This window comes from Triplophysa dalaica, chromosome 6 (assembly GCF_015846415.1).
Source record: "Triplophysa dalaica isolate WHDGS20190420 chromosome 6, ASM1584641v1, whole genome shotgun sequence".
Lineage (NCBI taxonomy): Eukaryota > Metazoa > Chordata > Actinopteri > Cypriniformes > Nemacheilidae > Triplophysa > Triplophysa dalaica.
This window is the reverse complement of record NC_079547.1, coordinates 1,842,501-1,863,736: the sequence shown is the minus strand read 5'-3', so window position 1 is coordinate 1,863,736 and position 21,236 is coordinate 1,842,501. Positions and strand designations below refer to the sequence as shown.

At 38.4% G+C, this 21,236-nt stretch overlaps 1 protein-coding gene across 4 annotated transcripts in view; it reads right to left on the bottom strand.

The window, feature by feature from the left end:
• The window catches only part of tmeff2b (transmembrane protein with EGF-like and two follistatin-like domains 2b), a 123,901-nt gene that overhangs the window by 18,145 nt on the left and 84,520 nt on the right, over positions 1-21,236 (bottom strand). For 3 of the 4 annotated variants that reach the window (XM_056750738.1, XM_056750739.1, XM_056750740.1), the window contains 2 exons: positions 10,829-10,938; positions 7,385-7,514 (listed from right to left, as the gene is read on the bottom strand). In XM_056750738.1, coding sequence (XP_056606716.1) covers positions 7,385-7,514; positions 10,829-10,938 — 240 coding nt within the window. Of the gene's footprint in view, positions 1-7,384; positions 7,515-10,828; positions 10,939-21,164 lie in introns of all 4 variants that reach the window. The other variant, XM_056750737.1, reaches the window with a different exon arrangement.

The following is a 21,236-nucleotide window of genomic DNA, read 5'->3' as shown; positions in this document are numbered from 1 at the left end:
GATCGGTCACATGATATTCACGAACCACACGATCTTAACAATAAAAGAAGTGCCCATGGGCCACGATGGAAGCAAGCACGTACTTAAATGTGGTCACATGCGGACCAAGCAGATGCCATGTAAGAAAATTTTACCTGATGAAGCTCTATACAGTTATTCTAAAGTGAAAGATAACATATAAAAAACGAATTTAAATGTAATGCATAAATGTAATAAAAAATAATAATCAGATTAATATTTGTAATAATAAAAGAGAGAATGCTATCATGTTTACAACCGTTTAATTTCAAACAAATAAATAATGCATCGTGAAGCCTCCATTGTCATCCATTAAACGTCCCACAATGTTACACTTTTTATTTTGCTTTTGATACGCGTTGATCGCAACATCATAGCATCATGTACTTTTATATTGCAGAAACAATTCTGTTGTGTAAAAATGCTTGTTGTACCTTAATATTTACTGGTTTCATTTAGGGCATCATCACTGTTTCTTAGCTGTATAGTTACAGGTCATATAACAAAAAAAAATGGTTTTAAATCCATAAATCTACAAAAAGTAATGTCTATAAATTATCCCACTTATTACTTGGCTACTTACCTTGTAAGTAAGTTATTGAACATGAAATATTGATTTATTGAAATATTTAATTTGCCAATTTTAATGGAGACCTTCCGCCAGGAAAACCAGTTTGCCTTCGGTTTTAAGGTAAGACACAACGTTTAAACAAAAGGAACATGTGGTTCAGTTGTGAATATAATTGGGAATATAATGTCAGTTGTCCATGATATTAAAGGACATATTTTGATCAAACTGTGCGTGTCAAAATGATTTAAGTGGTTAGTTTTGAGTGGTTGTTATCTGGGAATATCAGACCTTGGAATATAGCGATTGCCCAATCAGAATCAAGTATTCCAGAGCGCTATGTTGTAAAATAAAGTGTTCATCTTGCTTTTCACTTGACTTATTTTACATTGGTGAACTGACTACATAACATCAATATTGTGATACTTGGAATATGTTATTGGTTAGATTTAATACTGTAAACCCAAATGCTTAAACTAATTAAACAGATAAAGTAATGTAAACTTAATTTTATAAAAAAAAATGTTGTATCAAGTTGATTATCTTGAAGTTTTGACTATAACATTCCTTGTTCAATTTACTTAATTTAATGATGTTAATTCAACACAATTGGTTGAGAAAGATTTCCAATTCCCTAAGAAAAAATTGAGTGTAGTTAACTTAAAATTTTACATTGTATACTTATCTTTTAAGTTCTGTCTACTTAGTTTCATGAGAAGAATGAATGAAATATTTAAGTCACCCTGACTAAGACTTATGAAGAACTTTGATTTAACATTAATCAAAATTTAAAATCTCTGCTCAAACTAAGAATGTCTGAAACTCAAAAAATTGTTTGAGTATTGCCAACTTATCGGGGTTTGTTTGAAGTGAAGCAACCATGCAGTTATTATGATATACAGATCAGAGGGCAGTGATTGGTACACAGTTTTCTTACAACTTTGACATATGAAAATCTTGAAAATGAGGTTGCATCCTTGACACTATAAGATGTTAGTATTTGGGTTGTTGTTTCTCTCATCCCTGTTCGCTGAACGCTTAGATTATAAAGCAACACAATTTCCTCTCACCACCATCTATGCATCTTAAAAATTAACTAAATTAATACATAATCTGAGCAGAGGAGATATATACAAATAGTTTTTATTTTGCGACATGTTTTAGTGGCACAGCTCATTATCTACACACTGTCTCTCTCCAGAGATCTTCATTTGGGCATTTCTGGAACTCTTGTTCACCAGTGGCTTCTAATTCTAGAACATTTCCAGCCTCAGGAGCGAGACAGAAAGCTTTCATCTCAGTGGAGACGAAAAACTAAACACCAAAATGACTTATGAGAGTGGTAAAATAAGAAAATTGGGACTTAAATTGAGCTTTTACGAGGCCCAGAATAACAGCGCCGGCGACCAGCAGAAGAGAATTGGAAGCTATATGAAGGGAAATGTATACGTTAGACGGGAAGTGAGGTTGAGAGAGAGAGAGAGAGAGAGAGAGAGAGATAGAGGCGGGCTGTCACCTCATTTCCAATTTTTAAAACTTATAAATCTGCCCTACGGCTGCATCTGTACCTCTCAAAATATAAATAATGGAGTTCCAGCGCTTTCATTCGAGGTGAAAAGAAAAAACAGCCCCAGATAACCCAACTTTCTCTCTCTCTTTCACGAGTTCAAGGGCGCAAGCGTTATGTTGAGACCGTACTGCGGTTTTTCGCCCGCCCCTGGGCTCGACGGCAGCTTTGGGAAAATCTGACATTCATCAATTTGTTATGATGGAGAGGAGCGGATTATAGCCTTGTGCCCTCATTCAAACCCCTCCCATCAATCACCCCACAAATTATTCCCCGCCCAGAACAAATATAAATCTTAGTTTGAGGCGGACACGGGAAAGAGACGCCTTAATGTGTCGTTCCCTTAATTCTGAAGCGCTTCTCTCTCCCTCCGCTGCAGAATATCCTTCATTTAATCAGATTTTATTTTCGGTTGGTTTTCCAGTAAAAATACATTAATGGATTAATTCCCCCAATAAAGAAAAGACATGTTTACTCACACGTTTCGTTCCAGATCCATTTCTTTCTCACTTGGAACACGAATGAGTTTGTTCCACATAACTACAATCAATGACAACTTTAAAGTTTTGAGAAAGGCAGCTTCATAAACCCTCAATCTCTCTCTCTTTCCCAAACTTCTGTCCGTTCACGACAGGTTCTCAGATATGCAAATGAGCTGCTTCATATTCCTGATTCTGTGTTTAATGAGCGTTCACATTATTCTGAACCTGTGACACACGCCGGCTGTCTCAAGCACTTTTTTTATTCTCATGATCAAACCCTCTTTCCTCCGCTGATCAGACGGATCTCTGCTGCAGTCCTCATTTACAATCATTAGACTAATTATTTGTCTGAATCTGTCCTGCTGGTATTACATCAGACCGTTGCTAACTGTTTCTGTCTCACTTTCTCTCTCTTTGCATCTCTGTGCTGCCGCTCTCTCTCTCTCTCTCTCTCTCTCTCTCTGTCCTATTCTCCCTCTTTCTTTCTGCCTTTTCTGTCTTCCTACATGATGCTCTTTCTCGCTCTCAGCCTGTCTTTCTCTCTCTACCCCTCTCTCTCTTTTGAACCCTCTCTGCGCATGTCTATGGCTGTCTGCCCGTCTCTCTCTCTCCCTCTCAAAGGGCTCTGTGGGGACCGTCTAGATGTTCTGATGGATTATTCTAATGATGACTTTTCCGATTCCATCTTCCTCCAGCTTTGCCCCTTTTCCCCAGCACACACATCCACGCTGTGATTTATAACCGCTTCCTCCTATCTCTCTTCTTTTTACAAGTAATGGTGATCAATCGGAGAACCGCGTGACCCGTGTTTATTCTGTCTCCAAACACACACTCAGATCGGTGTACACGCGTATAACACACACAATGATTTGTGGCCTGTGAGGAAATGTGGCCCACTTTACTTGACACTGATTACTGCCTTTGCCTCTGAACAACCTCACATTTCTCTCTCTCTCTTTCACACACACTCGTTTTCTTATCCTGATAAGGACTCTCTCATGACTTTTATTATTTTTATACTGAGCTAGTTAGTAGTGCTTGCTACACTAAGTCAAGGATTATTATTACGTTTGCTCGTAGATCTCATCCTGCACCGATTGTACTGCGTGCATAAATGATATTGAACCTCAAATCAGTGTTAATACTTTTGCTTGACAGACATTAACACAAAAATCACAAAAATGTATATTTGGAGAATAGATCACTGAGGATAGCCTTCATTTGAGCCGAAAAGAAACCACCTAGCAACCACTCAGAATCCCTATCCCATTGGACAGTATTATAGTATAGTAGGCTCCGGGCAGTTTGAAATTTTGAGGGTATGATAATCTTTCGCAAACGTGTCATGGTTTCACGGTTTTGCAATTACAACACTAAGGTGTTATTTTCAGATGTCTGCGTAAACAAACTTGTTACAACTTTTCAACTGGACACAAATACAGAACAAACATTCATAGAACATATTTGTCAGGTATAAATAAAGCCTTTAAATTATAATACTCTTTCAAAAAAACATTTTTTGTCAAAGCCTATATGTTAGGCCTTAAAGATCAAACATTGTATTACATGACTTAATTATTTATTTTTGTGTAAACACAGATCATACCTCAGAAATCGTATTACAGAACATTTTTGTGATTTAGAATCGATATAACTTGAAACTGGATTTTGGCCCATGCTTATAATAAACTGTGGTAAATATTAATGTACTGTAATATTCGGCGGTTTTTACTACGGTAAATGATAAACTAAATACTTAAGTAAATCCTAAATATAGTATTTACTATAGTAAAATTCAAAAACACTAGGAACTTTACTATAGTGATTACATAGTATTTTTTCATCGTTTTATTCTCATCCGGTTATGTTTTCTATCCATTAACCACGCCATTAAAAGTCATTTTGCATTCATTTTAACTAATTAATATTCTTTTTGGTCCACATAATCCTGGCAAAACCTAACGCACACACCATGTAAAAACACATTTACCTACATTCTGATAAAGCTGTAATCTATTTGTCTTTGTTCCAGACTAAATTCATCTTCCTAAAAGATGGCCAAAAGTAGGCTAATCTAGAGGACTAAAGGAGGACACGGTAACTGGACCAGAATGTTTTGTGTTCGTGTCCTCACATGAAGTCACCTCTATTGAGCAGAAGTATGAGAGAGAGAGGGAGAGAGAGAGAGAGAGGTGACACAATGTCATCTGCCAATAAAGAGACGCACAACGCAGAACGTGATTCCCCAGAGCTTCAGCCAACCGTCTTTCTAACGCTGTGTCTCTATACTTTAGATAACTCACTAGATAATGAAAAATTGAAACTGAAATGAGAGAAAAGAGATGAAGGAGGGGGAAGAGAAGCGTCAATGATGAAGTGTCATTTCAGTTTCTTACGATTTTAGTCAAAGATGCATTTAAATCTTTCTCTCCAAGTATGCAAATGTACAACCTTCAGAAATGCAAATGTTTTTCTCATTTTAATATCAAATTCAGCTTCGATTTTAATTCTGAGATGCTGCCATTGGCATTTCTGATAGAAAAATCATAAATGAGAACTTTTTATTTCTCAATGTTTCTCAACAAAATGAAACAAAGACCTATCACCCTGACGTTTCTTCTGAGAATGAGACCCCTAGTTTAGTCTCCTCTAAAGCACGGGGTCCATCCTACCCATGTCATCACTTAAGTACGCTTTTGCACTTTGTGTCTGTATTATAAATAGGCCAGTTCAAGGGGACAGAAAGCAACAGGGAGATGAAAGAAGGATGGAAACAGGGAGATGACCCTTCCCAAAACTGAACACAACCCACACAAGTCTTTCTGATCTGACCCGAGTCTAAAAATGACTTTGAAACTTCTGCGTTTCAATATAAAAAACTGCAGAGATTTGTCAAGATGCCAAAGTCAGTAATGAAAAGCTGGAGATTTCAAATCAAATATTTCTCAATAAAGTCTTTAAAGAACATTTTGTCTGAGCAATACTATCCGCATTAGAAGCTATAATAATCTATTCTCTGACCGCATGTCCACAAATGCCTCATTTGAATTTCTATTTGTCTGTTATAATGTTCACAAAATTAGCTTAACTGACAGCAATCTTTGAAAGCTAACGTTTTCATTAGGGGTTTGTGTGAAGATGATTTCACATCCCGTTCCCGTTGAGAAGCATCTGTGTCTGTCCTGTATTTCAGCCGACAGCAGGTGCATCCGTCCTTCTTACAGTAATTACAGTAGCTGTTAGTCAATGATCATTACTTTAGCTCATAATCGTCTTTATCACCCACTCAGTGTGACTAAAGTAACCCGGGTAAAGGCTCACGGGTCGCCCGCATCACTTATGAATGGTTGTGGAATGTTACGTCTGCAAACGACCAACATACCACTGCTCACTGCTAATGGACATTCACGGTTATTTTTATCTCAAAATCAGCACATACTGTATGTGTTGAGGCCTGCTCTTACCGAGAATGATAACTATAAAGATAACTATAACTAGCATCCACATCAACAAATGATGTCATGTTTATTAAGCAATTCTTGAGTAATCTAAATTAAAATCCATTTTGACTGGCTGTCAATGTTGGTTGTCATCAGCTAGAAAAAATACCTCTTCTTTAATATTGTTATAGTTATGTACTGTACGCTGTTTATGACAGGGCTAAAACCAATATTACGGTTTGTGTACACAATTTGAGGTTCAAAAACTCTATTTTCCACATACCATGGATGTTTGTATCTCCTCTTTGCTCCGCCTCTCTGAAGCGGTCATGGCTCTGAATAGCGAGGTGTGATCTGATTGGCCAGTTAACCAATGCGTAGTGATTGGTGGAATACTGCAAGAGTGTGACGGAAAAGTAACGCCTCTTACCATATTTGGAACATCAGGTTCCTCTTCAATTGTACTCACAGATACACCACCTTACTTGCGTATACATTTGGGCGTTCTTAGTCAATCAGACCACCAACTGACTTAGATTTGTGGGGGTGTGGTTACACGAGGTGTTTCAGGTCTGGGTGAGCATTCACTTTTAGATAGAATACATATTTTGTTCCAACACTTTCATTTTTGCAATTTATGTGCCTAATGCATGCATGAGCAGCTTATGACACATCAATGAATTGTATAAAATAAATAATTTGTTGAATTTTATTGTATATACATTTGATTAGATATACAATTTGTTGAATGGGTCGTGCACTTGGCCAATTCTTTTGGTAAGGGGAAGGGTTCTTCTACTGGTCACCCAATATATAAACATTTTTATTACACAACAAATTTATTGCATTTGAAACATTTTCCCAAAATGTAACACCGAGGAAAAGTAGCAAAACATCGACCTCTGACAGACTGGAATACATTTGTCAATATTTAATTTCTGTCATATAATTCTTTGAAAAGAGCTAATATCGCAAAATCGAATCATTGTCAATATTATTAGTTTGATCAGAAATCAGTATTTTTGTAAATAAGATATGACGGTTCTTCCTTTTTTTATTCTAAACATAACAAAACTTGTCTAGAATTATATTATAAAGAAAAAAACATTTACCAACTTGTTATGTAAACAAACCAAATTAAAGTGAAAACACTCTCTGATGCAATTTTGCTTCACCAGTTAATGAGCTTTCTTGTACAGTAAGTGTGGTAACACATTTTAAAGTAAAAAAACACAAAACATTGAGTAGAGAAACCATTGTCTTGCATTCTGCAGTTCATGCACAATGACAGGTGAAAAAGGTGACATACCGACAGGACAGGCACCCTCCGACACCACCAGCACCTCCGTCTGGAGCTTACAGGCTTCTTTCCGGAGTAGACAGTGGTTCTCATAGCTCTCTCCGTTTGAACCGCACATCGGCGCATAGTCACCACTGCACTGTAAAAACACAGAAACACATGTGTCACATGTCTGTGATCGTAAATGTTTCATGGACGCGATCAGATGAGGACAAACTTTAATTACACCGGCACTCGGGAAGACGATACGCAGGTTCAGGTGTGCAGGGAAGAGTGAAGAGCGGCTGGTGTCACACCTGACCATGGCGGTTTTGTTATTGCCAGCTGTGGTGTGGCGTCTGGAGGAAGCAGGTGACCCAGCGGCAAGATCAGAGAAGGTGAACTAGTTTCAGACTCATATATCAAACCCACAGGAGCAGAGAAAGGTTATTTACATCAGGCGGTCATTCATCTATCTGCGATACACACGCGAGATGCACGCGACAAACACAAATCGCTGGAAACACAAACACCAAACATGGAACTGCTGACTAATGGCCTGAGGGGAAAAGAGAACAAACGTGAAAAGGACAAAGAGAAATTGAGAGAGAGGAGGGATAGAGGACGACGCTTTGAAAGTTTAAAATCCCTGGCGTGATTTAAGTGAAAGAAGTGTGAAGGAAATCAAGAAGGTGACGTGATGAATCCGCTGATATGCTGGTCTGTCTCTGACATAAACACACACAAATCTAAACATGTAAGGGAGTGTGTCTAACATGTCAGTCATAAACAAGAGAAAACTAACCTTTGTGTTAAATTCTGCTAAAATATACATAAAAAAAACATAATTTTGCTTCGGAAGTCATTTAATTTATAAACCAATGGCTTCATTTTTTATAAAAGAGACCCAATTTTATATTGAGACCTCTCATTAAACCTGTTGCAAGTTTAAATGTTCAGCTACAGAAAAAGTGCAGTTCCTATTACTACCTACAGGGGTCACTGTATCTACTAAATAAAAAATTTAATCTTTGCTGTTAAAATACTGCTGTATGAATCTCTAATTTATTAAAAATGTGTGTTAAAAACGCCAATGTCCAAATACCTACAGAGTATACAAATCCTTACACCACACACACAAACACACACACCAACCAAATCACACACTGTATCTGACTGTACGTCTGTGGCTATTGCATCTGATCAAAATAATAAGAGCTCTTGTTTAACGTAAAGAAGAATGGAGGGTAAGGGGCTGTGCATATGTCAGTAAGCATGTAGTAGTGTGTGTGGAGGTTCTGTATACTGTGTTAGTATTCCAGATCCTAATGGATGCTGTATCCTGCACTATAACAGCACTCAGCTTTATTATCAGGGTCATGACCTCTGCCTCTGCCTCCCATGATGGAGAATGATTTTTTACCATAGTATATAATGCTCATTTGAAAATTTAAAAATGTTAGTGGTGGGTGAAGCCTGTGGCATACTCTCTTTTTTTACGTGTACGCGACAATGTGCGTACAGCCGAACACACAGCCTTTCAAAGTATACTGCGTTCGACTCATACGCGTACACACAGGACATATTGCAATACCTCACGGGACCTAAAGGGGTCAGGCTTTCTTCTACTACCTTGAATCGATGCTCCCAGGACACGGTTGCCACCTGGTGGTGAAACTCATTACTGCAAGAAATGGAATGCACGACCTGCGGGTACTTCGTACGTGAGGTAACGAAATTCCGATAGTGCTCCTACAGTACGTGCATACTGTTCTGATGAGGAAATTTGCATCACGCGCACTGTACGCTGTCCCTCGCGTACATGTAAAAAGGTAACCATACTTCAGCCTTTAGGGGATATAACAAAGACCACTTCACCAGATGTAAGCACTGGTTTAGAAGCACTTCTGGTTGAATTATTTTGTTAAATCTTAAAGATATCAATTTTACCTTTTGATTTGGTTATAAATGCTCTGTTGGTTGTATTCTGTTTAAAGGATTGTGCAGTGTAAAACTAAGAGATCTTTTACAGGACACAGTTTTCAACTAAAAATTAAAAACTTTTATGCGTCTTGGTTGTTCATTTAAATGACAACGCCGTTTTGGGCGAACGAAAACGGAAACTTTTGAAAACGGGTCTCAAAGTGCAAGTTTTTGAAAACAAACGCACTATCGTCTCCCTGGAAACTCTGAAGTGGCGTTTCCCAAAAACTATGACGACGGGTCTTAAATGCATCTACAGTGTCAGTGATCACACGGCTATCCATCTCAAGTGCGTCTTAAAGGCACATTAAGGGCCAGAATACTAACAGTTTGCGGCAGCACAAATGCCCTTATTTGGCATAAAAAACTACTGTCACTATTTACTAAAGACACGCAGAGAAAACTATCGTTGAAAACGCAGCTGTTTTCGCAATTGCATCGGAGTTTAACGGAGGAGAGTATTTAAATGGATCAAGAAATGCCATTTACCAAGGTTTGCGCTCAACATTCCGGTCATTATGGGAAAACGATATTGCGACTGTGTTTTTTACTGTGTCCGGTTAGTTAATTTCCTTTTTTGAAATTGTGCGATCGCGTTATTTTTCCCTGTTTAGTAAATCTGCCCCAGTGTGTAAATACCCTTAAATACGGCCTGTTTTCAAATACTCCACTATAGTTCACCACAATCCCATGACCCATGTGTTACGTCTGGCCCAGAACAGACTTCACCTTTTAATGTGGCCTCCGGTGGCCATGTGACCTGCTCAGAAACAGTTCACAATGTCTGTCTGCAATAAAACTGAGGAGAGAGAGAGAGGGACAAAAATGGAAGGCGGTCAGTCTGAGTATGAGAGTTGGATCAATAGCGTCTCAGTAAGTGAACTTGCACCAATCACATCCATTCATCTTTCTCTACATCACACACACGCGCTCTTCCCATTCGGCTCCCAATCTGGGAATACTGCCCGTCTACAGGGCAGAGCTTTGAGTATCAGCATCATCAGACCGCAGGAACAGGGCATCCCCGTACTCGCCCCGCATCTCATACTTAACCGATACCCCCCTCCCCCCGGCAGCACAGCAGAAGCACTCACATGGCCCCAGACTAACGTTAGCGGCGCTCAATTGTATTAAGGGCAGAAATGAAAGCAGCGTGACCCTTCTTAAGTGCACAAGGCAGCATTGTGCAGAGCGAGTCAGGGCGATCGAGCAGATGCATCAAAGACAAATCCCCCCCGCGCGCGGCGCGAGCAGACAGATAATGCTATTTACCTGAGTGATGCAGCTCGGACGGCAATGAGGCACAGATGCACCATGTCTGAGCGGAGTGCAGAACTCTGACCTCACCACACAACACACTTGTGTTTGTGTGTGCTTGCAACAGTTTGTTCAGTCTTAGCATGCGCTAATGTACCCAACGCATGTCACACATTCAACTCAGAAGTGAATAATAAATAAAGAAGAACATTTTTGAGGTGCATCCATTCCTACCTTAAAATCGCAGATGCAAGTCACCGTGTCCCCGATTCGCAGACACTCTCCGTCGAACTTGCACGTGTTTGTGTCGCAGAGAAAAAGATCCGTGTCTTGCTCTTCAAACCCTGTGAAGAAATCACAGAAGATATGAAATATAGAATAATAAGAAAAACAAACATATCACCCAAGCCTATTTTGCAAACAACACCAAGATAATAATGAATTTGAATTCGAGTCAAATAAATAATGAATAAATATATTTTGTTGTACATAAAATCCCTTTTATAATCATGCGGTTATAACTGATTTATAATGCATTTGTAAACGACTTATTAATCATTAATGAACACATTATAAATGCTTTATAAAGGGCACCTTAATGTTAAGTGTTACCAGAAAATCTTTATAAGAATACAAAACAAACCCTATACAATAGTATACATCAGCCTGTCAGAATAAAATCATAAAAGAGATTTCTTAAATATTTCTCATAGACATAAATGAGATTAAATGGGAAGCAAATGAAACGTCTCATCTGTGTCTCAGATATTTCTCCTGAGAAAGAGTCAGAAAGTTTACAAATGTCTCAGACGTTTGAGAAGAGATGTCAATCAACGTCAATATTATCGAAGATCTCGACATGAACTCAAACATTTCACATCAAATTGACCCATATTATTTGACCTCCACAATTGTTTCTGTTTTTATTTTTTCCATCAAGCAATTTAGGAGAAACACCAGAGACTTAAATAAAACACTGAGCAGAGCAACACGAGCTATGACAATGACTCCCATGAATGCATTTTCATTTTAGCACAACTCGTTTCATGCACAGAAACATTCAATTAAAGCAGAAACAGTCGGGTCAGGACACAAGGGCTCATCAAAGGTTTAAGATTAGGACCGTATGATCCATTCGGACTTCTAAAATGTAAAAATACGCTTCACTATCTATCGCTATTGGTTCCACATCGCCAACAATCTTTTCATCAAAGTTCACCAGCGGTCAAATGAGGAACGAGTTTGAAAATGAGTTGCATTATAATCGAGTAAACACATTATCGGTGTGAAACTGCCTCAGAGAATTCTTTTCTCGGGACAAAGGGACTTATGGTTCTCAGCTCTGGATGGAGTGTGTAAAAGCTGAAGCGTGTTATGACAGCAATAGAAAAGCGGCTTTGATTCAGTAGATTGTGTCCCTGGTTTGGGGTCATAAGAGCCCAGGGTTTGATGCTTACAGACCTCTGTTAAGAGAGTGGGATGGATGTCTCTTAATGGACTGAGGTTTTGTGCTGGTCGACAACAACGGAGAGAGTTCATATAGACACGCAAGCTAAGTGAGAGTACAGTCAAGTATTTACACTGTTGTTGAATGCTATGGGTTTCAAGGATACACACACATACATAAAGCAAAACACAAATAACTTTTGTTACTGTAAAGCATGTTTACGAGAAAGATGTGTTTTATTATTTCTTATGTTTCTATAAACACACACATCCAGGATGAATATTTCATAAGCTCAAGCATCCGTGAGTAAAAGAGCATCCAGTGATACAACACGAGGTCGTACTGATGCTGTGTGAGATTATGTGTTTCCCTGTTTGTGCGGTTGTCCTTTTTAAAAAGGAGCCCACTGAAGTGTATTGATCGAGTCCTTTCTATAAAAAATATTTAAAGTGTGTTTCCAAGTAATTTATCTTTATTAAATGTAAATGATTCTTTACTGCAAGCTGTGTTGGGTGTAACTTGTAAATAATTTGCTAATGTATTTAATTACTTTTGAAAAAGTAAAGTAAGGGATTATACTGTCATTTAATTACAGTTACATATGATGTAATTAAACTAAATATTGTGTGTAATATATGTGTGTCAAATAGTGGAATTGACATAAACATTCAAAGTCTAACTTTAAAATCCATGCTTTAGTATATATTCTACTATATTCCAGTGATTTAGAGAAGATCATCCATGCTTTTGTGTCAACCAGGCTGGACTATTGCAATTCTTTGTACTTAGGTCTGCCTCACTCTGCCAGATTATTGACCAGAGAGAGAGGAGTGACAGAATAACCCCTATTTGAACTGAATTGCATTGGTTACCGGTGATCCATAGGATTGATTTTAAGGTGTTAGTCCTGATTTTTAAAACTCTTAATGGATTTGTTCCAGTATATCTGTCAGATTTGATCACCCTCTATAAACCGAGAAGAAACTTTAGATCGGCCGATAAACTACTGCTGCAGGTTCCTCCGTCCAGATTAAAGAGGAAGGGGGACCGGGCCTTCTCAATAGCAGGACCTCGCTTATGGAATAACCTTCCGTTAGCAATAAGGGCTGTTCCTACTCTCTCTCACTTCAAATCAGCCTTGACTAAACATTTGCTTAGCTTGTCGTCTGATCCTGATACAGTTGGCTCCGGCAAAGTATTGTTGCTTTCTTAGCAGGCTTAAGAGAGTTGTACTATCTGTAGTGTTTTAATGAATTTCTGTATGTGTAGGTGCATTTTTATTTTTATTCTTTATTTTTTGTCTGTTTTGAACAGTGGATGTAATGTACAGCACTTTGGGCAGCCCTTGTGGCAGCAGAAATGTGCTATATAAGAAATAAACCAACCAACCAACCAACCAACCATATCTACTACTTTATGTAGTTCTATTTTATTTATTTGAATGAATTGCAAGAGCCTTTAATTGTCTATCCTTCGATTACTTAACTAATCAAAGTTGATGTAGGATATAGAAAGTAATTAATAATAAATAATTAAATACTTTTTGGACAGAGTAATTTGTAAAGTAATCTAATTACAATATTGAGTATGTAATTAGCAACTAGTTATTAATTACTTTTTCAGAGTAACTTGCCCAACACTGACTGCAAGACAATCAAACAGCATACAATACATGAGCCCCTATAAAAATAGTCTGAGAAATGTAATAATGCTTCAAACAGGTACAATAAAATGTATTAACAGCCTTACACTGTGTCATCAGACACGGCGCGTCACGCCACATCCAATGTGGACAAAATGTAAACTTATAATGGGTTCTAGTGTGTTCCATTGACTCTTGACACACTGTGTCACATACTGAAGCATATTTACTGTATATATATATATATTAGTGATAACAGTCAAAATGTATTAACTAACAGAAAAGTACTGTTTTCAAAAACTACACTTCCATGACATTATTTCATAACATAGTTTAATGTACTTTTAAAAGGCATATTTACATTTTGCATTTAACGAGTGCCAAACAACTGATTTACTTCAATAAATCACTGTAAGAGTGTGATGGACTGTCGTCTTGTCTTCGGTCTGAGATATGCTGGGATAGCACTACCTACGTCCCCGGGAGGGATAGGCAGTATAAAAAAGGATTGATGGAAATCAGTGTATCTAGTTTTGTATTTCTTATTTTAAGAATATATGTGCAGTTCTTGCTGAAGTAACTTAATTTAAATTCACAAAATCTTGATATTCAAATTTAAAGGTCCAGTATGTGATTTTTTGGAGGATCTATTGAAAGAAATGATATACATATATGTTTTCAGAGGTGTATAAATACCTTTCATAATGAAGCGTAATCAATTATTTTATTATCTTAGAATGAGCTATTTCTATACACCCGGGGTCCGCTTACATGGAATTCACCATGTTGTTTCTTAAATAGTGTTTCATAAATACATTATCTCCTTCAGCAAAGAAGCAAAAACGTAAAGACATCTTAGTACTTAGACGTAGTGCTTCGAAAAGGAGGGACGGAGTGAGCCGTTGGTTGCATTTTGCGACCTCACCACTAGATGCCGCTAATTTTCATACACCGGACCTTTAAACTTGTTTTTTATTCTGGTATCCTAACAGAATAGGCAAAGTAAATTAGGAAACAAGGAAGGAACACTGTGTCAGACAGGCTGGGCAGAATTATTGGTCTGATTTTGCTGTTAGCTCTTGAGGAATAATAAACGACATCTGAAAAAACTCTGTCAAAGATGAATGATATCACTTCGAGAAAAGTGAGTTATGGCCGTTTATCAAAGCTGTGTTCTGGCCAGCCGTGAGACTGAAAGAAATCAATAGCTCAGGAAATTCGCTTTCTTTCAACAATAACTGAGGTGATTCCTGTAGTAAGAAACACAAGAGTGTTTCATACTGTACATGTCCTGTATCTGCACACTTCAAACACTTTTCCTGCAGTCACATTCAAGAACTGAAACTAACCATTATGAATCCAAATGAAGGTTAGAAACAAATCCTAAAATCAAGTTTTAAAGCTACCGTAAAACACACATCAACGTAAACACATGATAATAATCCATGGTCTCGTGTGCCTTTATTGATTCGATCAAAAATAAACTTATTTTAAAGATTTATCAATCAATTTATGACACACAAACTGACCTGTGGCAGACTCAATGTGAAGAGGTCTGACAGAAACAACCATACACAGAGAGGGAGAGAAAGAGAGAGCAAGAGTGCAGATGGATGATATGACTTCTCTCGCTGAGACGGGACATGAATAAAATTTAAATATTGCAGAAACGGTTGCGTCTGACTGTGCGGTGGCACATCATCTTCAGCGATGGTGCAGACTACTTAGTGAAGACAAATGAGTGTATGTGCACATGTGTGTGAGGAGGGTCTGTACAAATGCAGCTGTTCAGAAAGAGAGATGCATGCTGGTAAACTGCTCATCAACACGGGAATGAGAAAGAGAGAGAGAGGGAGAGTGAGAGAGAGAGAGAGAGAGAGAGAGAGGGAGAGAGAGAGAGAGAGAGAGAGAGGTGGCACACAGCGCTGTTGAAACAAGACAAGCAGCCAAACTCTCAGGATAAGCAAATCTGTGTGGAATGATAATGAAGCCGAGGCAGCAGACACACACCGTATGAAACTCACAAAAGAACAAGCGGCACGTTCAACTCTGCTCATAAATAACTCTTTCTTTCTAAACAAATCATTCACATGCACGTACATTGACCACTGACGAGGAATGGATTATGATGGTCAAGTTGATGAAATAGTGATCCAACAATTGACTACAGGCACACCGGGTCTGGGTTCACAAATGACTTTTTCCACATTAAGAATAATAGTTAATAAACACTAACGTAAGTTTAACTATGTTACATATATTTGATCAAATTTATATTAATTGGCGTCAATCTTTGTGTAGTATTTTCAGAAACGTTATTCTGTCATTTATCAATGTGTCTAATAAGACGACGCTTTTAAAGAAATGTCACATCTATTCTGGAGTTATTGGCTACTTTTTCTTCATTATTCAGTCCAAGTCATCCATTTATTAATACATTTAAAAAAAGTTCTGTCCAATGAAACAAAGTAATATGTTTGTAAAATTATATTTTGGTCCACAGACATTCGAACAAACATCTTCAGGTCAAAAGATTTGAAAAGGAAATTCTTGGAAAAGATGAATGCACGGTGACAGAAAACCGAGCTGAAAGTTTACCAGAGGTGACTGAAAGACATCAGTAGATTTGCTGACAAACACATCACAGGGAATCTGCGCTCGTGTGTGTTGTGTTAATGAACTCGCAAAAAAAATTCTTTGAACTACAACATCTGCTAACCGAATCAATGAATATGCAAATAAATGAGTACCCATGGGGTGTAAAACTCACCAACATCTGCAGCCGTATCACCTAAAGCTCACATTAATGTGTGCAATTATTACTGCACAACAACTTAATATTACACTGCATAATGTCTAATGGTTTCAGGATTTGGGAAACAAAGACACATTAATGAGTTTTCTACAAACATAAAAAAAACATTTCGTTTCTTTAGTGGAACACACTGAGAAGTTATTTAAGCAGAATATCCGAACATTTGGCAATGAACCTCATTGACTTCCATTTGTTTGGACACCCAAACATTTCTCAAAATATCTCCCTTTGTGTTCCACAGGTTGACAACCACATGAGTGGGAATAAACGATGACGGAATTAATTTGGGCTGAACTGTCCCTTTAACATTTTCCCTTGCAGTGAAATCGTCGAGCAGGGAATTCTGGTCCGTCTCACACATCCCAGACCCGGTCACTAAAGATTTTCCTGTGGGCCAACAAATGTAAGCGAGCACTGCCCCGTCTCTTATAACAGATGGTCCAGTAAGAATAGCCTGGCCATTAGTGTAGTATTTATACACTCATCATTAATCTACAGTACCATCCAGCTCGTCGGCTTCCATTTTCAGAAATAGACAAACAGGAACAGAACCTCCATTAAATGAAGGTCGTAGAAGTGTCTGCGCGTTTCTGGATGTACTCTTGAAAGGTTAATAAACGCTGAACCTCGCACCTTCTGGCACACCTGTGGAGGACCAACCCAAAGCCCTCGGGACACGAGCTCAGTTTCAGCGCCATATGGCCGCGTGCGACAACTGCCCATAAGTACTGATGGAGGAAACAGTGCTTCTGTCTGTCTCGTGCAGCCAGACAAATAACATTCTCTAGAGATTTTATCGGGAGATTCGAGGTGGGACGGTGGAGAGCATGCGCTGAAAAAGACACGCACATTAATAACCAAAACATTTCAAGGACGCTTTCCCGGAATGCCGAGAATTCTTTTGCATTTACCGATTTAACATATTAGAAAGGCCACGCACATGCCACACATTTCAATGCAAAACAAGTTTTAAAAACGCGTGAAATTAGACATTGACCTCAGAGATGCGAAAGGCTTTAGACACGGAGGTTTATTTTCTCCATGTAATTCATGTGCTTTCACTTACACGCTTTACTGCTTTAGAAAATCTGATTTAAATATGAAACAAATCCAGACGCTATCGGTCACATCAGCTGACCCGTACAGAATCCCTGCCTGCAAAGCTACAAATATACGTCAAATGATGGTTTTTAACTACCGTAAGAGAGTACTGTCAACTCGTTTGAACACATTTAACCATCTTAAACAGATTAAGTCCATTCAACAGATGAATGATAATGCCATGCAGTCACAGAAACGATATAGAAAAAAAAAATATTCACAAAATCTTTCAAGAATTACAGTGGTTCATATATTTTTTATATCAATTGATGTAAGCAAAAGCCAATTATTGCAAAAAGTTGCACAAGAAGAGTTTACTGCGTTTTAAAGATGTACGGATCAACACGTCCATTAAATGAATCATTACGGAGGCAATTCACAATTATTTTTATCATGCAAAGTTTATACTGGCACAGTTCAAAATTCAAGCATTCTAGTTCTGTCATGCGTCAACATCCTACTATCCATCTGGAAGGAGCTGTTTGTTATCATGCTTGTTGTGCGGAGGGATCATTATTCAAATATTCATTTTGATGTTTGTTTTCGTGCAACTGGCTCCAAATATCTCTAAAATATCGCTAAACTCTGAATCTCCCACAGCCTTGGGCTTCACCGCATAATCGCCAAGTAGTGTCCAAATGCCTTAAATAATCGTACTAAAATTCATAAAAGAACTTGAGGGTCAAGGTTTGAAGACACGTCATCATCAGACAGACTTATGCTAAAACTAAGACTTTGAGAAAAGGTTTTCATTTAAAGCTTCTACTTCCCTACTGAGAAAAACAAAAGGACCCATGGCCAAAACACAATTGAAATCTAATGGTTTTAATGGTTATCATGGGAAATGTGTTGGTTTTAATGGAAACGATAATATTCTGGTATGTGATGGATTCTATTGGTGGGATGTTAACTCCTATTGGAATAATGCCCAAAATACACAACAAAAATGAATTTTGTAATGGTTTTAATGGAAAAAAGGATCATAAAATGGTATTTTGATGGAAACCATTGGAATTTCTGTAATGGTTTCTATTGGGTTTTTTCAGCAGGGTTAGTATACAGTCTGGTGGAGAGTTTGGTAGCTGGTTTTGGAGTCAATTGTAAAGTACTGAAAGTATATTTTCAATACTAAAAGCTTCTATTTTGCTTTTCCTTTCTACTTCATTTTACATATGACAGCATCACAATTTCCCTGATAAACCTGTTGAAAAAATCAATAGAATACATCTTTATAATTGTTTTGATGGTTTAAAGAGATATGTACTGGTTTTAATGGAAACTGTTATGGTTCTTCTGGTATGTGATGGATTCTATTGGTTGGATGTTAAATCCTACTGGACTAATGAAAACATTTTGTAATTTTATTATGTAAAAAGCCCATGATGGTATTTTATTGGAAACCATTTCTGTAAAGGTTTCTGTTGGGTTTCTTTTGTTTTTTTTCAGCAGGGAAATTTAATTGAAAAATGAACGCAACATTCTCTCATGCTTCAGTGAAGGCACAGACTGTTCAAACCACAGATCCAACACGTTAACTGAGATTATTAAATATCTTTATACTTTAAAATGTTATGCACAGTCAAAGTTTTTATGGTGTGCAGATATAGCAGTGAGACTAACATGTAAACAAAGAAGTATGTAATTCACATGTTTTTCATATCACTTTTAATTTGTAAATATTTTTTATAATTCTGATCAATCTAGTTCTGATTGATTTGACAAAGTTTGCCATCACCACTTGACATAATTTAGTGAGTTATCTCAAATATCAATATCAGCCTGCCCAATCTGATGTTCAGAGCATCTTCAACATAGGCACTGTCACATATTTACTCGTATCATCCTCATGTTATCCTAATGTGCCTTTGTTTAACATTTTAAAAAGACAAATACATTATGTTTAAAAAGGATCCGGGGTTTCTATGTGTTTGGAGCCCGCTGTGCCTGTTTGGGTTTCTAAGCTTGTATGTTGTTCAGATGTGTGACCGCTGCACCCAGCTCGAATGTTCAGCTTTGGTACGACACAGGAAATAACAAGGTTCTGAATGAAGCGCAGAAACATCTGCCGTCATGCATATTTAAACACGGTGCTCTTGCAAACCACTCAGCGTTATGAGCGTGCACTCTGGGAGAGTCTCCAATTACTGTCCTTTATTTCTCCCGCTCACCTCCAGGTACACAACTCACACTTTAGCATTCAGTACTGACTCCATCTTTCTTCCCGAATGAGAGCCCCCTGGCATTATTATTTTATCGCGAACACTCTTGCGCGAGCCATTCAATTAGCCCTGCAACATCTTCCGGGTGGCATGCATTAGTCATGGCTCCTCTGAGCCAACCGATGATGGCAGGAAGGGGAATAAAACAGGACGGGGCCCTCATCCTAGTTTTGTTGACCGCGCAACGCTGTTCTGCTTGTTTTACTACATTAAATCTCAATAATGGCGGAACAAAGCAGAGAGAGCCGGAAAACCCTGAGAAATTCCAAATAGGGCAGCGCAACTTCCTCATTAGCCCAGGAGCTCAGACGGGCTCTCCCAGAAGACCTTACACACTCTAGACTTCATCTCTTTCCCTCTCGCACACACTAGCCTGGCATACAGTCTGAGGAATTACAAAATAAAGAGCTGAGGTGCAGGATTAGACAAATCCCTGTGGAGTTTCACAGACTGATGGAGAGAGAAATTTGCAGATGACAGACCCGAAGAGGCTGGTGCTCTCCGTTTGCGTTCAAGTTAACCAGGCCTGCAACAATCATTCTGCGCGAGTCAACTGAGCTATTATAGCTCAATGAAACATTTAAACCGTGACTTTATTTGCTCCTGGGGATCTCAACAGAGGACCAGAGGTTGGTCTGTGGTACAGTTCTTCACTGTTCCAGATTTACAATAATATAATGCGTAGTAGGCTAAAGTCAAGCCAGTTATCTGACACCTAGTCTATCTGACAGCTTATTCTATCAAGCTCTGCTTTCAACACGTGCGACTGCACTGTGGTGGGGTTACCGGATCGATACTACAGAGCACAACACACAGAATGATAGAGGAGGGGGAGAACAAGTCAACATCAAATATATCATTTCCTCATTTCATTATATTTTATACTGTCTTGATATTAAGCTCTGCGATCACATCGGGTATTTCACTCGGGTCTGTGCAACAGATTTCCAGCGCCCCCAGAAACTATTTGCAGAGACAAAATAATTGCACAGCAGGGCCCCCCATTTTTTAAAGTGTCTCTAGATATAAAGCTGTCTTTTCATTTATTCTGCAAATACTGCGTAAAGTCGCACCAGACCTCCAGATGTAGTTGTCTAAGGCCAGATGATCGCCTTGACAGGTTTCATGCCCACATAAGTGTTTACAGCCTCAAATAATCTGGGCTGGTCACTCTAAAATAGTTCAAAACCCAAGACACAGAACTGAAGCTGTAATACTGCACGTGACTTGAAATAAGATGATTACTTCATTGACCAATTGAATTGAACAACAGAAAGGATGGTAAGAACTAAGACGCGCCAAAAGCGCACGGCGCGTAAAGCAAGCACAGCGTTCACGTCTCTTACCGGAGCAGTTCCACCCGGTGGGTGTTTGACAGTCGCTCAGCGAAGACGGGAACGCGCAAAGTTGTTTCAATG